Source organism: Taudactylus pleione, unplaced genomic scaffold (genome assembly GCF_031769625.1).
Source record: "Taudactylus pleione unplaced genomic scaffold, aTauple2 ptg000218l, whole genome shotgun sequence".
Classification (NCBI taxonomy): Eukaryota; Metazoa; Chordata; class Amphibia; order Anura; family Myobatrachidae; genus Taudactylus; species Taudactylus pleione.
In genome coordinates this window covers 12409220-12431530 of record NW_028284620.1, presented here as the reverse complement: position 1 = coordinate 12431530, position 22311 = coordinate 12409220, and the positions used below count along the sequence as shown (strand labels likewise).

At 42.5% G+C, this 22311-nt stretch overlaps 1 protein-coding gene across 2 annotated transcripts; it reads left to right on the top strand.

Annotated features, from left to right (window-relative positions):
* Positions 1-11: 11 nt before the first annotated feature.
* TLR3 (toll like receptor 3) lies at positions 12-19340 on the top strand. Of its 2 annotated transcripts, none has more exons than XM_088478775.1 (5): positions 12-96; positions 4627-5621; positions 5709-5903; positions 13341-15175; positions 17660-19340. In XM_088478775.1, exons 2-5 carry the CDS (start codon positions 5178-5180, stop codon positions 17886-17888), a joined length of 2703 nt encoding a protein of 900 aa, XP_088334901.1. In that variant the 5' UTR covers positions 12-96; positions 4627-5177; the 3' UTR covers positions 17889-19340. The 2 variants fall into 2 exon arrangements, with proteins under 2 accessions (XP_088334901.1, XP_088334900.1); XM_088478774.1 differs by lacking the exon at positions 12-96 and adding an exon at positions 103-229.
* Positions 19341-22311: the final 2971 nt, after the last annotated feature.

The window sequence follows — 22311 nt, the reverse complement described above, 5'->3', positions numbered from 1 at the left end:
CTTAATTAGATTGAGCCCTGGAAGCAGTTTCATATGCAGCTGCAGAACACAGTGTAACCACTCCCTATCAGAGGGAGAGCCTCACTCCAGCATGATGTAAGTAAGCTCTGCCAGCTCCTGGGCCTCCGCCTGCCGTTAATGTACTTGCTCAGTCATTGTCACTGTGCTTTCTTTTATACTGCTGCTCCTGCAAACTTTGTACAGAATTCTTCACCCATGAACAGGATCTGTAAGTTTCTACAACATTAATTTGATTTTCTCAATGTTTTAGTCAGTTACTGTACTGTAGATATGTGTAAACCTGCTTCTCACCAGATATCCAGTGCATTATATATAATTATAAAATAGGGCTAGGTTGGTTTTGAGTGCCAGGGCGAAATGCATGAACATTGACTTTCTAACAAACAGACTGGTCCTGGGAATAGGGGGAGGGGGTTCTCTCAGTGCACAGAGTGCAATAACACGGCTCAGTACTGATTTGTGAGTAACCATTTGTTAATGCATTTACCAGTCCATGTGACTCTGCAGCGCAATGGAAACTTTAATTCACCTTCAAAATCTATATCAGTGGTTCTCAATCATTGTAGACCTGGATCCCTCTTGGCTACCCCCAATATCTGCAGAGCAAAACAATAATGAATATAATTTCTAAGTGTTTTTAGATGCCACTATATATACAAGCAATAAATACACAATAAACAAGTGTTTGCAAAAATGGTTCAAGAATAGAATGAATTATACATAGATATTTCTCACATATTACAATTTAAGAAAAATCAAAAATTGACAAAACGATAATCCTCATGTTTTCTTAGTAATGTTTAAGGTTATTTATTAACAGTTTCTTATATAGCGCAGCATATTCCGTTGCGCTTTACAATTGTGTTATGTTATATTCTAACAATTACAGGGAGACAGAGGGGCCCATTTATTAATTTATTAATGATCGCATTTTGCAATGCGATCAGGGCATGCAGTACCGCAGACCTTCCAACATGACCCGTTCCATTAGGTACAATATGCTCTGCTCCTGGACTTCCCTCTTGTACCTAATGGAAGAAGTCATGTTGGAAGGTAGGTTATTGCAATGCGGTTCTCTTATATGATACTCTATTTACTAACACTCCACATACCGTGAGTAATGCCGCTCCTGCTTCGCCTGCTAGCGCTGTGAAGCAGGAAAGTGCTGCTGCCACACTGGTCACTAAGAAACCTGCTGAAGGTAAGGGTGAAAGTTAAGTTCACCCTTCACCAGTTTCTGCCCCCCTATTTACTGTCAGCTGCATAGTTTCTGTCTCATCTATTACCTAGTTCAGCACAGGTGGCGGCAATCATACATTCGGTGGGAAGTCCAGGAGCAGAGTGTTTGTACCTAATGGAACCGGTCATGTTGGAGGGTAGGGTACCGCCCATGATCGCATCGCAAAATGCGATCATAGCGGCCGAATGTATGATCCGGCACATGCAGGGTGACGGGGTCCTAAAGGAGCCCATTCCTGCTATGTGGCCAGAGGCTGCTGCGCATGCACAGTCCCGCGGTCTGCACATAAGCGGCGCCCATTGCTGGCGGAGGGATCTGGGAGATCCCTCCGCCGGCTGACATGTGGTAAGTCCCCATAGGCTACAGCGGCTAACGCTATCTTCAGATGGCTTTAGCTACTGGTTCCAATATCGTGAATGCTTCGCATTCCCGATATTCATACATTTGGCAGCATCGCACCCCCCATAGAAACCTATGGGGGAGGCGGCTGCCAGCAGCAATGGAGGGATCGCAGCAGGTATCGGAGATACCTGCTGCGGTCCCTCCTTCACACATCCGGGGGATACTTAGTATTTGAGGTAAACCCCCGAAAACAGGTGTTTTCGGGGAATTTACCTCAAATTCCCTTTTTTTTTTTTTTTTACTTTAATGATATTTTTTTATTATTATTTTGAATCAACTAGAAACTGGTAACACATAATAGCATGCAATGTCACAGACTGATCACTAAACCCAGATAATCTCTCTTAAGGGGCCTATCCATTAGCAGATAAATTGAACGATAGAATGATATATTGTTCAATTTATCTGCTATGGACAGGCCCCGAACGATGACAGATACGCACTCCCGCGGCCGATAAATTGAATCTTTCATCTCTCCAACATGTTGGTCAATTATCGCATATCGCTGCCAGATATTAGAAATATCTGGTAGTTTATATGCGGTGAATGACGAACGATATTAGCAGCAGCTACAAAGCACTAGAGAGAAAAAAATCCACTCCCTGAATGATGTCATGCGATATCGTTCGTCTTTTGCCAAAATCTGTCATGTACATGACGGATATTGTTCAGCACAGCCACCAGAATTTTCAATAGATATCTTTTGTCTTTCATCTCTCAGAAATACATCTGCTAATGGATAGGCCCCTTTACAGAGTATACACCAGTTATCATGTCACTGTATCTTCCAGCTTTTTGGGGTCCTGCTGTGATGCATGGGGGCAGAGGTGCCTAAAACACTTAATTCCCTAAAGAGTCGATCCATTTACATGCGAGGGGGGAGAGTTGCCGTTACAACAATGTAGAAATATGGCAGCTGAACTCTGTTCTCCACGCAGCCCAATCTCTCCCCAGACTTGTGGAATTTTATGCAGGGCTGCAAACAAAAATACTGCAAGTGCGGCATATAGCAGCACTTACTGGCACGGACGATTGGGTGCGAGCTATATTGACTGCTATGTGTCTAACACCTGGATGTTCCTCGCAGGGATGGCGAGAGGGGGAGGAGTTTGTACTACTTATCCGGGCTGGTTGGAGGGGTTCCAGGTCATTCTTGCTGACTTTACAGAACTCCTTATGGAAGCAGCCCGGAGAGGAGATTCTGCAAACATCTTCGAGGGGTGTCATTAGGCCCCGCCCTACCACAGGAAAAGGCAGCGATTCGTGGGTCTGTGAGGAGGGGGCGGAGCTAAATTTATTTTAGCTCGCCCCCTACCGACAGACCTGTGATTTCCTAGTAAAGTCTGCCCATCCTGCCCACTTAACTAGGAAGTGGGCAGGATGCGGGAGATCTGCCTACTCTTTCAGGGGTGCAGGAGGCTACATGAAGAATTGGGAGCATCGGGAGTGTAGGCAAGTATGGGCCAGGTCAGTGACTGCCCCCACTACCGCTGACTGGTATAGCAGCGCAGAACATCAGGCAGCATCACAGTGCGCGAGCCAGACGCTCCAGTCAGAACTGCGTACGCAGAGGCTGCACAGACACTTTACAGAGTGATTGACAGGAAGTGCCATTTGTGGGTGGTAAGTTGAACGCAGGCGTGCCAGTGCGTCTCAATGCCGTTGCAGGGGTGTGCATAAATTAGCCACTGCGCTACCAGACGCAGACTGAAGACTTATAGCGTGCACAGGAGTAAGCAATTCCTGAGTGAGGTCTTGGCTTCCTTAACTGCGTATGGGTCCAATGTTACCGATTTTTCCCCAATGTTCCCCTAGTATATGGATGTGGGTAAGGGGAAGTGAGCGTCCTTATGTCAGGCTGCGTACGCAATGTGAATGCAAACATTTAAATAGCACTGCTGATATTAACAGCTGCGGTGCGTGCGTATATGCAGAATTGTGATCCATGCTGAAGGCCCTCTGTGATTCAGATGGATGTGCCTGATGCAATGCTTTAAAGGGCCACTAACCCCAGAACACAAAGGAGTAAATGTACTAAGTGCAATGCCTGGTTGTGTATTTAATATGATTGTCACTTTAAATCCAGCAGATGAAACTGCCGAAGACACAGCAACTTTGAAAAGCTTTACAACAAAGTGGCTGGTTTACAGTTAGGAAGAAATCCAGCTACAGTACTGCGTGCAAAAACAACACCTTGATATTTCTTTTTTGTTCTGCAGGGGGCACATGTAAAACACACAACCTGATTGAGATGTGTGAGCTGCGTGTCATGGCCTAACTGTAGCAGGCAATGTAGAAATAGAGCTTGCCAGGTCATATAGTGTTTGCACTTTGTATTGGCTGCAAACTCTGAACTCAGACGAGCTTGCAGCTAACCTAAATGATTCCATATTGATTTTATATATAAGAAACTATTAATGGATATATTTGTAAAAATCTCATCCCTTCCACCGCTATACAATGTCGTGATTCCTGGCATTTTAAGGTTAGGCAAGTATGATTAGATATTCCACATTACATCAACACTGGCTGTGTAGCTGAATCTCAGCTATTGTTCTCTGTTATCAGTCATTTCTGGATGGGTAGAGGCTGGCTGCAGTTTTTTCAATGGGAATACTTCAGTGAGTCCCAGGGGTATATTTACTTTTTGGTCGATTTTGTGTTTCAGGATCTAAATCACACATTTACTAACAGATGATTTTTTACATCTTTTTTAAACAATGTCAAAAAATCATCTGTTACTAATTGTATGATTTAGACCCTGAAATACAAAATCAACCAAAAATCGGCCTTTTGTAAATATACCCCCCGGGGGCAGATTTCTGTGCTATTTTTATTCCTTTAGTTCTATTCTATGACCCCATTTACAGCACTTTACACTGTATCCTATTTTTTCTCACTTGATATGGTTTCTAATTATTGTAATTTATAATTAACCTCCTCTAACTTTTTATCTACTGCAGTCAGCTTACCGGACTCAACCCGAGGATCAAATCCAACCATAGAAGATCCAACCAGATGATCACAACACAGACATATTCCACCTAGCTCTCCTGGTCAAAATCAGCTAAAGTGAAATCACTCTACCACAGCAGCAGCCCACAAGAGATTGTGACCCACACATCTCCTCTCCAGCCAATTTTAAAAGGCAAACTGAAATATTCTACCACTTGCCAGTAATGCAACTTAACATTTGAAGAATTAAGTTGGTTGATACATTTCCTTGCAGTAGAGGAATCCATTTTCAGTCGTACGGTTGAAAAAATATTATGTCATATTGGGGATCCAGCAAATGATCACAATCTGCTTCAGTATCATTTAAAGTATCTCCTGCCTTGTAATCACAAATCTAAATGTAAAATTTCCTGTGCTTCGGTGGAGGTGCCCTTACTTACATGTGGCTATTTTCTATTATATTTTACAAGCATTATTTTCATTGAAACTTTATATTTTTGAACTTGATATTGTTTTACTGACCTTCTTAAACTTTTTTTTTTAAAAATTCAAAATTAAAATGAAAACTGCATATTTTTCTCTAGCACACTTGCTGTGTTTTGCATATGTAATAGGTGCATTATGTGTTATGGCTGAAAATGGCTGTACGGTCACTCTAGAAAAAGCCGACTGCAGTCACAGGGAATTGTCTGTAATCCCACCTGATCTCCCAGCCAGTATTAAAGCGCTAGACCTCTCCCATAACAGACTGAAGAGACTGCCTGCAGCTAATCTCTCAAGATACGACAAACTAGAACACCTGGATGTTGGTTATAACACACTACACATTCTGGAAACGGAATTGTGTCAAAAATTACCATTGCTGAAAATTCTAAATCTGCAGCACAATGAGTTTGTCAGGATTCCTGAGAAGGGCTTCTCCTCCTGCCAAAGCCTTGTAGAGCTGCACTTGAGTTCAAATGGAATCAGGGAAATTACTGGGAACCCATTTGAAAATCTACAGGTAAATAAATATACACTATGTTTCAGTTGTAGAATTGTCTTGTCTGGTTATCAGTTAGTCTGATTTATATGATTTTTGTCTCTGTAGAGTTTGCAAATTCTGGATGTATCTCAAAATAAAATGACATCTACTGCTCTAGGAGACAAGGAACAGTTGTTGAATCTTTTTGAACTTCTGTTTTCCCACAATATGATAACAGAATTACAGAAGGAGGCGCTATCATTTCTTGGCAACAACAGCACTGTGCAGAAACTTGATCTTTCATCTAACCCTGTGAAAATGGTGAGAATTGGTTTAATGCGTTATAGTGTTATACTGTAGCTGCAGTAGCGTCAAACTTGTGTATTGTTAAATCTCTTTTTAAATGACTATCAACAATGTACCTGACCATTGCCTGGTGTGAGAGACCAAGTGCTGGCACTTACACCCTGTTGGGTGCAGAGGTGTCAGAAGTCTATTCCTGAAAGGACAAAGAATGTCAGCAGTATGTAGAAATGACTGTGCAGCTGCTTTCGTGTTCAGATAAGTAAGCGTGGATGCCTGAGCCTCAGGAGACATCTGGAAAACACCTGGTCCTCCTACAGGCTCAGGCAAAAAAAAAAGCCGCTTTTGCACTTTCATGCAATATAACCTGTGTATTTATATTCAGCAACCCCATTCCTCCCATGACAGTGGTGACAGTATGCAAGGTAAAGAGCAGTCCATTTAGTAATAATATACTGTAATTTATGTATGAGCTGGGAAAGGGGGAAGCGTCATGAAAAAAGACCTGTGTCCGCCCCAGGGATTGAAAAGCGATATATGTAGCTGGTTATTTCACTGGTATTATCGGTTATTTTTGGGTGGAGCTTATTTGTCAAGTGTCGCAGCGATACATCTTAACAAGGCATTAACAAAGAGGGATCACTGAAACCAACTAATTATTAATTAAATAATTTGTTGTTTTAGAACAGGTCTATTAAAAAATTTGCCTCGACATTAACATAGATTTATTTTATTTATTAGCATTTATTCATATAGCGCACACATTTTTCCGCAACACTTTACAGAGGGAGATTTCAGCTATTCAGATCAGTCGTTTCTCTTATACATCACTATATATGAACTAATGAAATCGCTATATGTCATGGACAGAAGCTGTTAGTTAGGGCCCCAAGAGAAAGCAAGTGGCTACTTAGATGAATGCCTTTTCTTACATCATAGGTGAATAATAAGGGGATTGTGATAAATATGCAAGGGTATGGGAATAGTAAGCAAGTGAACTTACAGAGAACAGCACACAGAAATTAGTGAGCTCTAGTAACGTTAATATCAGCAATATTACATAGGTCGTTTAAGGGAAAGTCCTAAGGGTGAGCGAGTTATAGCTCTAGTCAGGGAGGGTTGGAGTTCCCGGCGGTCAGAATACCGACAGTGGTAGGTAAGTATACTACCACTTACCCTCCCTCCGCGATGCCTTACCCTAATCTCTTCCCCCTTCCCGCACCCTCTATTGCCTAAACCTAAAATCTCCCTACCTGCCCCCTAAACCTAACCCTAATTCCTAACCCCCGATACTTAGCTTTGGGTTGTCGGGATTCTGATGTTGTCGGGATTCCGGCGCTGGTATTTAGACCATCGGCATCCTGCACGCCGAGATGCTGACTACATCCCATCAGGGACAAGGCAGGATTTCTAGAGGAGGGGTTACATTTGTGTTCAAGATGTGACTATAGACATATTACCATCGCCTTTCATGCTATTGTCTGACTATTCATTCCCCTTATTAACATAGAATTTAATCCCCTATCATTGCCATCTCATGCCTCTTACTGACTGCTTCTCTTTTCCCACTTTTTAACCCACCCCCCCACTGGCTTACCTTTAGCAGTACATACAGTAGCTGCCAACATATAGACATGTAGATCGACTCACCCAGACCTGTTTCCAGTTGCTTACTGAAATTGCCCATTTTCAACCAAGCTTTGCCCTCTTCTATAGCCGCGATTTGGCCAATTGCAAGGTAGTGTATGTATGTATGTATGTGTGTGTGTGTGTGTGTGTATGTATATATATATATATATATATATATATATATGTGTCCTCATTCACCAATCCTCAGTACGCCATGCCGCGCAACTTTTTCTTAAAATTTGCATCTTATTGGCACCGCAGATGCAGCGAAACAGAGACGCCGGGCTGCGACTTTACCCGCACAGAAATTAGTTATAAATATGTACAGTCGCATAAATATGTACAATCGCAGATGAAGCAAAGGGGAACTTGACGTGAAAAAAAAGCTGAGGCTGATGCATGGTAAAACTTTGTACACAGATTTAGACTCCGTTACACACAGATATACAAGTGTCACACATCAAATTAATTAGTGCAGTCTCATTAAGCGTTTCTGTCACATCACATTGCGATTAGGAAGCGTATTCGAAAATGATGCTTAATGCAAGCCATGTCGCACGGTACCTGGCGCACAGAGTAGGGCTGTTTGACCGCGGCAATCGTGTATGAGGACACACCTGTAGGGGGCTTCTAGACAACCGTGCCCCCCCCTCTAAATGCTATTAACAACATTACAGATAGATTTATAATATGAGGTATACACAAACAGCATCTTTTCATCACAAATTTCTTACTTCTACACCACTTTCATCAGGGCCGGCTCAAGGCACGTCCAAGTGGCGCAGTCGAACATAGAGGGTGCACCCCTCCCAACCATCCTGATTTCAGCGGGACAGTCCCATTTTTTGGGTCGGAAGGTTGGGCACCCCATCGCCGCAGTGGTGCCGGACCCCAGAGAATCTGAATTGATGCCGCGCCTATCAGCGCAGGGAGGGTGCTGGGGGCAGCCCAGCTACTGAAGGAGTGCTGGGCTCGCCCCCAGCCTGACGTTAAATGGGAGGCGTGCCATATGGGCACGCCCCCCAAATATGCCATTAAGGGGGTGTGGCTGATGAAAAGTAGACCACACCCCTTTAGGGGAGCGCAACTTTGCCATGTGCAGGATAACCGGGCGCCGCAGTCCGGAACTTGCGCAGGATGTGGCAACACCTGGAGCCGGCCCTGACTTTCATTATTATATTTAGATGGTTTGGAAATTAGATTTGTAGTGAAAATTTGTTTTAATGGATGAAATAAAGATTCTGTTATTATTTTTGTAAACTAGTCCTTCAGTGCATTACATAGCTGAACCCCTTGCTGCTTCTAGCTGCTGACACTGTAATGCAGATACACCCGCAGTGGCACACAGACTATAGGCATGCTGAATAAATATCATTTTAATTAGCATTCTATTCACATCGTTCTGCAAATAAGATGCATATGAAGGGAACATTTTTCACAAAAATACGCTCAGCGCTTTTGAGTCACACGGTGCCCACGATAGCGCGGGGAGGATAGATGTATGTGGACACCTCTGTACGACACCATTATTAAATAATGTAACCTCTCATCCAACTGGTCTACCTTTCCGTGCTGCACTGTCTAATACCAAGAGAGATTTACCGAGAGACCATTGTACTCCGGAAGAGCTGCTGATATAGCTAAGAAACAGCTGTTGTAGGAGAGAGAACAGTGAACCTACTTGTGCAACAGGTCTTACCTGCTGCAGGCATATAATCTTACTCTCACTCCACCTAAACAACCTGTTATGTATAGCACTCCTAAAGATCATGAAGGGAGTGGTGACCGTTCCTTTGTCCCCACACCTTATGCCACTGAAATATCCTGAGATACCAACATACAGTATGTGCAGCCTCAGCCCTGTCATTCCACCTGACAACATGCACGTGAGGACGCTACTTAAGACCTGAATCAGGAGGTCCAAATGTGCAGTTAGATAGCACTGTGACTTAACTCTTTCACCCTCATAACCCTGACTACAGCGTGTAAGGGGAGCATCAAACCTCTGAGCAATGGGAAAATGCCTGTAGAAGTGAGACCAAAGAGGAACCTTCCTGAAAAATATGAACAAGGGAGCTAAGTAACTCGTGTTTGCACTGTGACGTGGTAATGATAAAATCCAGCTTTTTTACTACATGATATACTGAGAAATCTTCAGTTTCACACTGTTTGCTCATGTGTAACAGTGCATCACATTTCCACCATGTCATCTGTTACACACCCTGCCTTATTTCGGGTTGAGAAATTGTTGAACGTGACATTAGTAACACTGAACAAATAATTGATGATAAAATGGGTCTACCACATGTATGCCCTTGCCTGAAAAAGGACTTAATATACAGTTTGTTTGCAGTAATTATTAGAGGACAATTAAACCATATATATATAAGTCGGCTCATATTGCTCCTGGAAACTAAAATTGTTAGCAAATATATTTGATACATTTGCTAATATTTTAAAATCGTTTCCACGGACACTTTGCTGCTGAGCTGGTGCACCTCTACATGGCAATACTACGGTCACAGAACCTGGAACCCTACAATCGCCATCAAGTCAGGGACAAATTAGAGAAACCGTTCCAGGAACATATCAGAACTAAATAATAGAGTAGATTGTGGTTATTTGTTCTGCCAGGGTAATAAAGCTGCTACAGATATATTGTACATGTCATTAACAGATGCTCTGTACTAGTCAATTTTCATTTTAGGTTTAGCTGCTCTTTAACTATACATTTCTTATTCTGCAGCTTCCCAATGACAAGGATCAGGACAAGTTGTAGACTGGGCCAGTGCATTGTACTGTTGGTCAAGGACCCAAATGAGGACACATGGCCTTTTATTTGGGATCCTCCTAATCACCAAATGTGCAATATATTCTGTTGGGGGGATGAGGATAATATCCTGGCATGTGGGATGCTGGTGCTTAGAATACCTGCACCGGAATCCCGACACCTGTCACAATCCCGGAGCCGCCATCCCAACTACCAGCATCCCAAAGGTAAATCGCGGGGTTAGCTGTGGGGTTAGGGGTTAGGCACTAGAGGGACGGTTAGGCATTAAGGGGGAGGTTTAGGTTGAAGGAAGGGGGAGGAAAGGTTAAGGCACTAGGGGGGAGGTTAGGCCCCGGGGAGGGTTAGGGTACCATCCGACAGGTGTGGGTATCCTAACCGTATCGGGATGCCGGCGTCGGGATTTTGCCTGCTGGGATCCCGAGTGCCAGTGTCCCATACCCAACCCTTGTTGGGAAGTGCCTCTTTTGGGATCCCATTGCAATGGAATACTGATACTTGGAGTCCCAGCTAAATAATTGGATGTGCAGTATGTGCACTGCTAGGGGAGTTACACAGGGGACATTGGAAATTCTGCTGACAGCTAGACAGCACCTCATTCCCATTATCGCAGCACAGGGAAGTAATAGTGTTCCTGAGGCTACAGTTGGCAGATGTACATATTGTACGGTAGCGTTTCACACAGACAAAAACAAAAGATCTTTTATTCTTTTCAGAATGTTAATGGGGCCTTGGAATCTGTGACCGAGCTCATTAGGATGCGGATGACTTGAAGTAATGTATTATAAGGAAGTCTGAGTACACCACTTCAATTTTTGCACATATTGGAGTACATTTCCGGCTTGGTGTGCTCAGAAGTATCAGCATCTAAATCTTTATGAATGTATTTTATTGCTTGAAATGTTGTTCTCAGTAGATTTTATTGTATTGCTTACCAGCAGAAGATGGATACATTTAGGCATAATAGGACTAAGGGGCAGATGTACTAAGCTGTTGAGAATGATAAACTACCAACCAAACAACTCCTTTCATTTTTCAAACACAGACTGCAAGATGACAGTTAGGAGCTGAGTGGCTGGTAGTTTATCACTCTCCAAAGCTTAGTACATCTACCCCCATAATAATATGGTTGTAAATAAACTAGTAATGCTGGTTTAACTCAAGGAGATTGGGTCTGGCTCAGAGTTGGATGATATTTGGGTGTATATGCTCCCACATTTAGGGCTTCATTCAGAGGCGGCCGTACGGTCTACGACCGCACGGCCGCCTCAATGTTTTTCCAGTGCGCATGCGCACGAGGGAGCCGGCTCCTTCGTGCGCATGCGTGAGACCCGCTACGACCGTCACTGTCGGTCGTAGCGGGTCTCACGCATGCGCACGAAGTAGCCGGCTCCTTCGTGCGCATGCGTGAGACCCGCTACGACCGACAGCGCTGGTCGTAGCGGGTCTCTTTCCAAAGGGGGCGAGCTGTCGATGTTGTTTGACAGCTCGCCCCGTTTGGAAGGCGGGCCGGGGGGTGGCAGCCCAAATGGAGGCGTTCCCATGGGAACGCCTGCCGTTTGGGGGAGATCAGTGGAGAGCTTCCGGCTCTGACAGAGCCAGAAGCTCTCCGGGGCTTACGACAAGTGAGACCCTACCCTAGGGTCTCGTCGTAAGCCACGATGGTCTATGACCATCGCGACCATCACCCTAGCGGTCGTTAGGCTGTGGATTTACATCCACAGCTCTAACGACTGAAACAGAGGCGGCCGGTCAGGATGCAAGCGGCCGCCCAGTTTCTGAGCGACCGCTTGCATCCTCCGACCGCCTCTGAATGAGGGCCTTAGTGCATGCATGCAAGAATGAACCCATCTTGCTATGTACCCACCCCCTATCCGCTTGTTCCATGCCAGTCAGCAGCATCAGTGCGCAGCTGCACTGGTAGTATACTAGGTGCAAAAGATACACCTGGAAACATTTACACTTACTAATTCTGCATAGCCTGCAGCTTCATCAACACACAATTACTGGACTTTTCCTACCTGAGAACACCCCATTACAGCCCAGTTAAGCCTTTTCCACTACGCCTCTGCATCGCCTATACTTCAGTGCAGATATGCTCCGCAACTCCGCATCAGCTCCAGTCTATCTGATAACGCTCTATCATTGCTGAGCTAATACCCCAAAATGCTGCTTACTATCATTTTTCCACCATTTTTTTTCATGCACATTTGTAGAAAAGTCATGCAACCTCGCCGCGAGTACCGCAAATTGGCACTTCTATATATTGACCCCATATAATTTATTCACAATATTATTGCATCACTGTTCTCATTAATGGTTGTGGTTTTATTATAGCTTTCTTTCTATGGGGCCTATTCATCATCACTTCATTTCTATCGGGCCATTCATCAAGAAGGTAAAGCAGCAGATACTGTATCACAGATATCTCCTGCTTACCTTCCTCTTGCGGAATGGCACGCTGTCCCCATACACTAGTATCACAGATATCTCCTGCTTACCTTCCTCTTGCAGAATGGCCCGCTGTCCCCATACACTAGTATCACAGATATCTCCTGCTTACCTTCCTCTTGCGGAATGGCCCGCTGTCCCCATACACTAGTATCACAGATATCTCCTGCTTACCTTCCTCTTGCAGAATGGCCCGCTGTCCCTATAGTATGGGGACAGAATTCATCAAGCTCAGAAAATACAATATTTTCGGAGCATGAGTGCGGGAGCATTCACCATCTTCAGATGGCAAGTGCTCCCGTTCTGGGCTCACAACCCGCTCCTTCCCTATGGGAAGTAGTTCCTGGGTTGCAAAGAGGAATCCTTTCGGATCCCTCCACCCCTGTCCAGCTCCTTCTGCTAGATGTCGGGGCTCTTGTGCACATGCGTAACCTGTAGGTCTTGCAAGCGCACTAGTGTCACTGCTCCGTTCGGGCCCCGATAATTAACATCAAGAATAGACCCCTTAATATTAACTGAAATAAATGCACAAAAAATCCATATGTTTGCCCCGTGCATTTTATTAACTCGTTCTCTTTTCCTCTTAGATTCAACAAGACTGTTTTCAGCAACTAGGAAATCTTCGCACACTTGTAATGGCTAACATGACACTTGGGCCTAAGCTGACAGAACAACTTTGCTCAGAATTAGTCAGCACTAAAATTGAAGTCCTTATTCTACTTAACAGTCAACTTTCAAAGATACACAATACAACATTGAAAGGGCTATCAGCCACAAATCTAACAAGTTTGGATATCTCCAAAAACAGCATGTCCCAGATTGATAATGATTCCTTTATTTATTTGCCACATTTGAAAATTTTAAACTTGGAGGAAAATCAAGTCAGTCATCTAATTTCCGGAACATTTAAGGGTTTAGTCAGTGTTCAGTCCTTGAACTTAAAAAACTTTTTCAGTAGTTCAAAAGACCATAGAATTGATGACTTCTCATTCCAGTGGCTCAAAAACCTGGAGTACTTAAATTTTGAAAATAATAAAGACCTTGCCCTTACAGAACTCACTTTTACAGGTCTGACCAGCTTAAAGAATGTAAGCTTCAGTGAATGTACTCTTCCATTTGTTACTAATAACACATTTTCATCTTTTTCGAAGTCGCCATTAATATTGCTGAATCTGACAAAAACAAGCTTAGCTAAACTAGAATATAGAGCCTTTTCCTATCTGGAACATCTTCAAGTGCTTGATTTAGGCCTGAACAGGATTGACCAAGAATTTACGGGACATGAATTTGAAGGTCTTCGCAGTATTAAAATGATTTATTTATCGTACAACAAACAACTGACTCTTACAAGCAATTCATTTATTTCCGTTCCAACTCTTGAAAAATTATATCTCAGAAAGTCAGCATTAACATTTAAAAGTCTGAGCACATCTCCTTTTAGCTACCTGCAGAACCTAACATTTTTGGACCTTAGTAACAACAATATTGCTAACATAGGTGAGGATATGTTTGCTGGGCTTCATAATCTTAGAATTCTAAATCTGCAGCACAACAACCTGGCACGACTGTGGAAAAAAGCTAATCCTGGTGGGCCTGTTTTGTTTTTGAAAGGACTCAATAGGCTGGAAATAGTTGACTTGTTGTCCAACGGCTTTGATGAGATACCTGCTGATGCTTTCAAAGGACTTTCAAGCTTAAACATTTTGGAAATGGGTGAAAATAATGTATACATACTGCCACCATCATTATTTGATGATCAAAGCTCACTTGTGGCATTGGATCTTCATAAGAATCTCGTAACTTCAGTTGAAGAAAAAACATTTAATAATGTTTTTAGGAACCTAAAAAGCTTAAATATGGCTTTGAACCCATTTGATTGCACATGTGAAAGCATAATGTGGTTTGCAAATTGGCTTAACAGTACCAACACGACTGTCCAAGGCCGACCTCTGCAATACGTTTGTAACACGCCCATGAATTACCATGGTGGTTTAGTACAAACATTTGATAGCTCACCTTGCAAGGATACTGCTCCTTTTAAAACAGTTTTTATCATCACTTTCACTTTTACAAGTTGTTTTATGTTTTTGGTTTTGTTTCTACATTTCCAAGGCTGGAGACTGAAGTTTTACTGGAGTATTCTGGAAAACAAAATTCTTGGCTTTAGAGAAATTGATCCGGGTAATAGAATGTTTGATTATGATGCTTATATCATTCATGCCAGTAAAGACAAGACTTGGGTGGACCGACATTTGCTTCCTCTTGAAGAAGACGAGACCTGCCAAGTTAGATTCTGCTTTGAGGAAAGAGATTTCGAAGGTGGATTATCAGTTCTACAATCAATAGTCAACAGCATCCACCAAAGCAGAAAGATAATTTTTGTTATCACTCATTATTTTTTAAAAGATCAATGGTGTAAAAGGTAAGTGTGACTAATTTAAACCAGTGGCATAATATATAAACATTTTTAAGGCCTATTTATATAGGGAAAATCCATCTCTTCCTGCTGGTGAAAACTGCAGGGAATAGATCTCTATGCTAAAGATTTCCACAAAAAAATACCCTAATTACCATGGACAGTTACAGATCCTAGTACCGTTATTATCAGCTCAGGATCTTGAAAACCGGGATCAGAACTGAAAAAAAAATGCTTTATTGTTCCAATAAAGCATTTTTTTTTATTTTATAATTTTTTTGCTTATTTTAAAATTTATTTATTTATTTATTTTTTTAAAATTAATTTGGAACTGGAAGTCCTATGTACAGACATCCAGTGCCACTGCGCTTGTGTGAACCAGTATGCATGGGCCCTGAACTGATAACTTGATGGAAAAATGGTAAGACCTAGAATCGCCTAAGTGTAATTCAGCTGCCCCAGGGAACTTGATAAAGTGTGTTGTGGGTTGAATCTAAATTTTCTGTTGCTGTGGTAAGGTTATTACAAGGGCATAGAAAATAGGCTCATTAGAGACTATTAAACTTGTTTAAATATAAAATAGGGTTGTAAACATAGCTTCACACTGAGAATATTTGTTGGAAACAAAACCCTTTGATACAATTTCTTAGTTATTATGTTTGAGAAATATATAGTATTTTTCCCAATACTGTGAGTGCCCTGGGTTCATCAGGAAGATGCTCAATGAACTATTTCCTTATAGACATGATACAATAGTTGAAGTGTAGCCACAGAATCACAGGAGGTGTCACATGATCAGACCAATATCCATGTCTATTCAGTTTCATCCATTTCGATGGCTCGTCTTTCTTTTAGAAGTTTATGTAATCTATTTATTTTTGGACATTGTGTATGCATAACAGACAAGCTACCATTTTCCATTATTATTTTTTTTTATCCACAGCAATATTTAAATAGTTAATGCAACCCCAGTTTATCACTAAATTAATTTGTCTGGAACCTCTTGCATAGTGATAACAAATATGAACAGTACTCCTGATCTAATGCAGTTATACAATCCATGAACAAATGTACTTTGCTTAAATTTAAGAGTTTACTTTTCCTCTTAGTACTGCAAGTGAACGCACGTGAAATGCCTCCACGTGCACAAGCTCAATTCTCTTACGGTGGAGGCGAGAAATTGGTGGACGCACCTTTTTTTTATATAGGGTTAGAGCCACGGTCATTCTGTGTTTCAGTCTTGCATGACTGTTACCCCACACAGAATGCATTAAAATAAGTATCACTGACATTTTTAGTTGTGAAAGGGGCTGCCAGTAGAAGGAGCATGTTTTATTTTACATGTTGTATTCTTTTATTTATGTATTTATTATTGTTATTTATTTTTACTTGTAATTACCATGGCATGCCTCAACAATGTTATCTCAATGTGACTAGTGATGATGTTGCCGCTGAGGAGCGGGTGGGAGTTGGGTTACATCTCTTCTGCCATAATTTGGCTAGTCCTTGCTGGAGTGACATCACAGTGATGTTACCATGTTACTATGGCAACTACGCTTTAGTGTTTAGGTACCTGGTCATCAGAGTCCATGTGTACACAGAATCGGACTGGCTCACCAGAGTGAGTCCAGTCCGTTTAGAGGCACCCGACTCTCTGCGCTTGCACCTACATGGGCTCAATCTGAGTCCCATGGATCTCTTTTCACGAGCGCAAATGGCAAGTCTTTGCATATAGCGCATGCACAGAAGCGATTATACACAGTTTTGCATATGTCAGTCCTGTTCTGAGTCAAACGCGCAACTTGGCTGGATTTGTTTGTCTGCGAAAAAGTGCATTTTGGGGCGTGAGCTATGAGGTGGCAAAGCAATCACACAGAATCGCCCTGACTTGTGGGAAGAGTATCAAATGGAACTTGCAGTTTTGAGTCGTGTCTACAGGGCAGAGAAGCCTGTTTCTGATGCATCTCTTGCACCTAGAATGGGATTGGTGTAAAGTGTATATACTAATGATGATTGTTGCGGCAGCCGGTGTAAAATCAATGGCCGGCGCCGGTTTCCCACTATAGCTGAACAGATTCTCATATTCGCATAAAGTAATAAAACAGGGACCAAAGAGTGTGAATAACAGCCTGGTCCAAGGATCAGTAGCAAGAGGGAGATAGGTCAGGTACCATTTTAGTAGGCCTCATGTACAGGACATATAGATGGTGAGCAAGCAGCAATAGGTAAAGAATACATGAAAGGGAAAGATGAGTCCTTTTCTGCAGCATCCATTCCCTTAACAAAAATATCTTGATCCATTTTTGAGATATCAAATTATATTATTATCCCAAGAGGCCCCTGTGGCTTCAGCAGCCTCCAGAGCTCAACATGTATTCAGCAGCATATGGCACTCAGATTCCTTTGGTAAAATGGATAACTTTCTGCCTGTGTATGAAGTAAGTCTCTTGTTATGCATATAATAAATTATTTTGATTTTGTTTCTATAAGATTCAAGGTTCAACATGCCCTCCGGCAAGCTATTGAGCAGAGTCGCGATTCCATCATTCTCTTATTTCTTGAGGACATCCCAGATTATAAACTATATCCCACCATCCAGCTGAGAAGAGGCATGTTCAAGAGTCGATGCATTCTAGAGTGGCCTGCTCATAAGGGAAGGGTCAGTGCTTTTAAACAAAAACTGAACACTGCATTAGGGTCAAGTAACTTGGTAAATTGAATATGGACCATATGTACATACAGAATTGAAAAACAAATAATTAGCAAAGGGTTGGAGTGCTGCACCAAGGCATCTCCATCTCCAGCCATTCATTGTTCACCTGACTGAGTACCGCTGCGTGCATGTACCACTGAGTGCAGTGTCATGATGGACTTCACGTTCCATACGGCTAAGATTACCATCAGTCACACTTACAGACCATTGGACTTTGCCGGGACACTCACTGGATACTCGTCTCTGCAGCGATGAGCTTATTTGTGTCCGTTACATCATCTGACTAACCCTGTAACCTCTGGAATTCCTATTCAGGTGTACGATTTATTATGAATTTTGGAGGGACACACCATCCCGCATTATAGTGAACTGTGATATCTCTACAGCAGTTTCAATCCTCTCAAATATGTACTATATTACTTTTACATCTAAGTTGAGCGGGGACTTTATATCAATCCATTACTGGTGCAGCCTCATCATCGTCTCAGGCCATATGACTCTGAGATAATACTTTTATGCCATATTATATGTTTTGTATTGTTGCTCCCGTAAGTCAAATACTAATATTTTTATTGTTCTAGTTTTTAATTTTGGCTTATTTGCATATAGTGCTGGAGCAGGGCAATTGTGCCCTTCCGCCCTTGAACATGTGGCATAATGTTGCAATTCAAGTGTTTTGGGCGCCCATTAACTATCGCGCTTGTCGCACCAATTTAGACCAGGTTTAGCTGTGTAAAACGGCTACACTGGCCTAAAGTCCAGGTAAGGGTGCCCAAACTTCCGTTTAGGTGCCAGAATTAAGACTTATCGCACACTTCTGCTCGCCTTCTCAGGAGGGGGCGAGCAGAAATGCCGATGCTGGTGGCTGTTCGCTTCCAAACAGAGCAACAATTGAATTGCTCTGTCAGACACCCAGCACTGACAGCCGCCACCGATAAAATTTTAATCACCCCACTGGGATGCGTGTAGAGTTGGAATTAATGTTATTTTGCAGGGCTGAAAAAAAAACAAAAATAAAACACCACTGTATTAAAAATAATTTGACAAAAAAAAGTCATGTTCCCACGCATGCAGCTAGGCAAAACTAAGAGCAGGGATCATGCCGCCGAACACTGTGACTTGCTCAGCTGTGTAGCGAATGTTGGTGCCGCGGCGGTAAGGTGTTCGGGCGGTACGGTGTACCAGCTACTAATTTCATAATGGTACACTGTACCAGCCCACTGCTGGGCATCCATGAAACCAGTAGACAATGCTACTTGCTCCTGACAGAGCCCGATGAAAAAGAGTTAGTAGTGGCCTAGTACCTCTATTTTAGGGTTTTCCTATGGTCTGAGTGGCACCCTTGATTATTATCACTGTAGTAAATTATTGGGTACTGTACCTTACGTAAATTATGTATCTTACAGAATTTGTGTAAATTACTAAAAATTAAAATGTGTACTAATTTTTTTTACGCTATGTACACCTGTTTTTGTTTTTTTTAAAGCAAAAATCGGCCCAACTGTTTAATTTTCAACTTGTAAGAGCAAAGAATAAATTTTAAGATTTGTGTTTGTCATCACTTATATTCTCCATACCTATTGGCCTGTCCCACATCTTGGTAAGAAAAACAGTTATAAATATAGGTTATTTTTTAACACTGGTTAAAGTTGTTTAATTACTGTGCTCAATCATCAACTATTGTCTGTCTAGAGTGGTACACAATAAGAACACGTTTTTGTGTACGTGCTATGGTTCTAGAAAATTTGCATCTTAAAACTGTTATCAAATAACTCACTGCAATTTTTATGAATTAGTGTAATGATGGGCGCACACACTGACATGTTATGTGAATATTGTCCAAGAAATACAAAAACATTTTGAGCTAGTGTTTGCCTTGCCAGTTTTGTGCTGTGTAAATGAAGTCCATCAGGGGCAATTGATAATTGTTTACAGCGCCTACTGTGGTTAGTGTACTCAAATAGACTCTGCTGAAGATGTCAAATAGCCTTGTCAGAGTCATAAAAAAGAAAGTGTATTACACTGAAGCTGGGTACAAACTAACAGATATATTGGCCGTTCAGCACTATGTCTGTGAACGATGCCATTGACAGACATATCGCGTTGGCTGTGCTGCACAGCCGATGGACCGATATATATCTACAGACATATCTGTCCATCGGCAAGTGTGTACGGGGCGGTCGCACATTCAGCGGCAGCCGTGGGGAGGGTGGCGGACATGCTCTCGGCCATTGGAACCCACGGTTGCCTGGAAGATGATGGTCGTTCAGTGTATATAAACGACCATCATCTACGGATATATCTGCTAGGTGTTTACCCACCTTCATACAGGCTAATTCCATTGTCTGAATTACTGAAAGAGTTTTCCAGACTTCATCTAATGCTGGGTACACAGTCTGACGACAGATCAGAGATTTGTAAGCCAATACACAGTTACCAATCTGTCTCTCGATGTGTCTGGGTTGACATCACAACTTTGCGTGCATTTAAATTTGCCTGCCCAGTTGAGATGTCCGTGTCGGAGGTCCCTGCGGCAAGTGTATGTGCGGGACGGCGTGTCTTCTGTACACACAGCCAGATGCACCAATATATCTTTCAGATAGAATGAGTTGTATTGCCAAGTGTGTACCCATCCTAATGTAGAGGCTGTATCTTGTTTAATTCTCTATTTATAAAATTGTCAGTGAGACATTCTTAAGATGTGGGCAGACTCGATGTGTGCCTGGTTTGTGTAATGTGGAAGTGGTCAGGCCATGTCTGATGTGTTTGGCATGCAGCAGACCAAAAGTGGAAGTTATAACTTGGGATAAAGCTTTACAGAATCTAACAGCACTCCAGAATGCAGATCTCTACTGAAGCAATGGAAGTAATGTTATGTAGAACATTGGGCAAATGAATACATTTTTGAAAATTTTTTATTACAAGTATACAAACCGCAGATTTACTTAGCAACGGTTTGCAAACCGACCACAAACTGATGACCAATCCACCCGAATAATAGACTGCCAACTGACAGGCGTGTTTGAGTTTTCTTTTGTGTTTTGTTATTGCAAAACTAAAAATACAGTAATGTTACCTTGTATAGGATAGATTCTTGATGGATAGCTACACTGGCAATTGTTTAAAAATAAAAAATACAATTGAAACGTTTGTCATAAACTCTGCCTATTGAAACATAATGTGAGGAATTCAATTGTATTATTGTGGCTACACCTCCTGTCTAAAGTGGCGGGAGCTATACAATTGTTCCTGGGCACCCATCACTTATAACGGATGTTGTGCCCAAAATGCAGGGGACTAGCCATGTAAAGTGGCTACTCCTGTATAAAATGACAGTCAAGGCGCCCAAATGCTGGGGGCGTGGCGCAGTTAAAGCACCCAAAAGCCCTACTTCGTGCGGATTTCTGCTAGCACCGAAGTAGGGCGAGAGCAGAAATCTTCGATAAGTATCTCCTGGTCACTTTAGACATGAGCTACAGGCATCACAAGCATTTGCATCCCCCCCATTGTGTGAAACATTGCTAAAAAACAGTTTTAGTGTAAATAAATAAATAAACAAATTAAATTTTTTATGGGAAGTATGCTGAAATGTAAACTTTGTCAGCAAATACTGTGGGATCTATTTACTAAGCCTTGGATGGAGATAAAGTGAACAGAGATAAAGTACCAGCCAACCAGCTCCTAACTGCCATGTTACAGGCTGTGTTTGAAAAATGACAGGAGCTGGTTGGTTGGAACTTTATCCCCATTTACTTTATCTCCATCCACGGCTTAGTAAATAGACCCCTCAAATTGGAAACTATTGTTTCCTTTTAGGAAGTGGGGATGGGTCCTCAGGGTTTGTACTTGTGGGTCCTCTCTGCTCCTTAGCAGGTAACACTTAACTATGTCAGCTTGGGCTGGTCCCCCGGCATCTCCCTCCGGCGCTCTGCTCTCTCCTCTGGCTCCGTCTGCTATGCTGTCATGTGTTCTCCCAGCAGAACACAATAAAGTTTAGAAATTTTTTTATTTTTTGCTAAACAGTACTGTGTGCTGTTGGGAGACCACTTGACAGCATAGCACACGGAGCGGGAGGCTGCTGCGCGGGCTGGTAAGTGCTGGACGGGGGGGAGGTGAGCGGGTGGGGGCAGGTGAGCGGAGGGGGGGACACCAACTTACCGCATCTGTAGGCAGTGCTGCGCATGCGCTGGTTTTACAGATGTAACAGCGCATGTGCAGCACTGCTTCCAGCTGCGATAAGTTAGTGTAGACAGGGATAACTATCTATTTCCTGAAAAGCTGTCATCGCAAAAATTACAGCTTTTCGGAGTAGATAGTTATAGGGAGGAGGAATGATGAATTACTCCGGTAATTAGTTAGAACTCCATGCGAGTTCTAAACCTAAATACCTCCAGAGAAAGTTTAGTTATGATGAATAGGCCCCATAGTG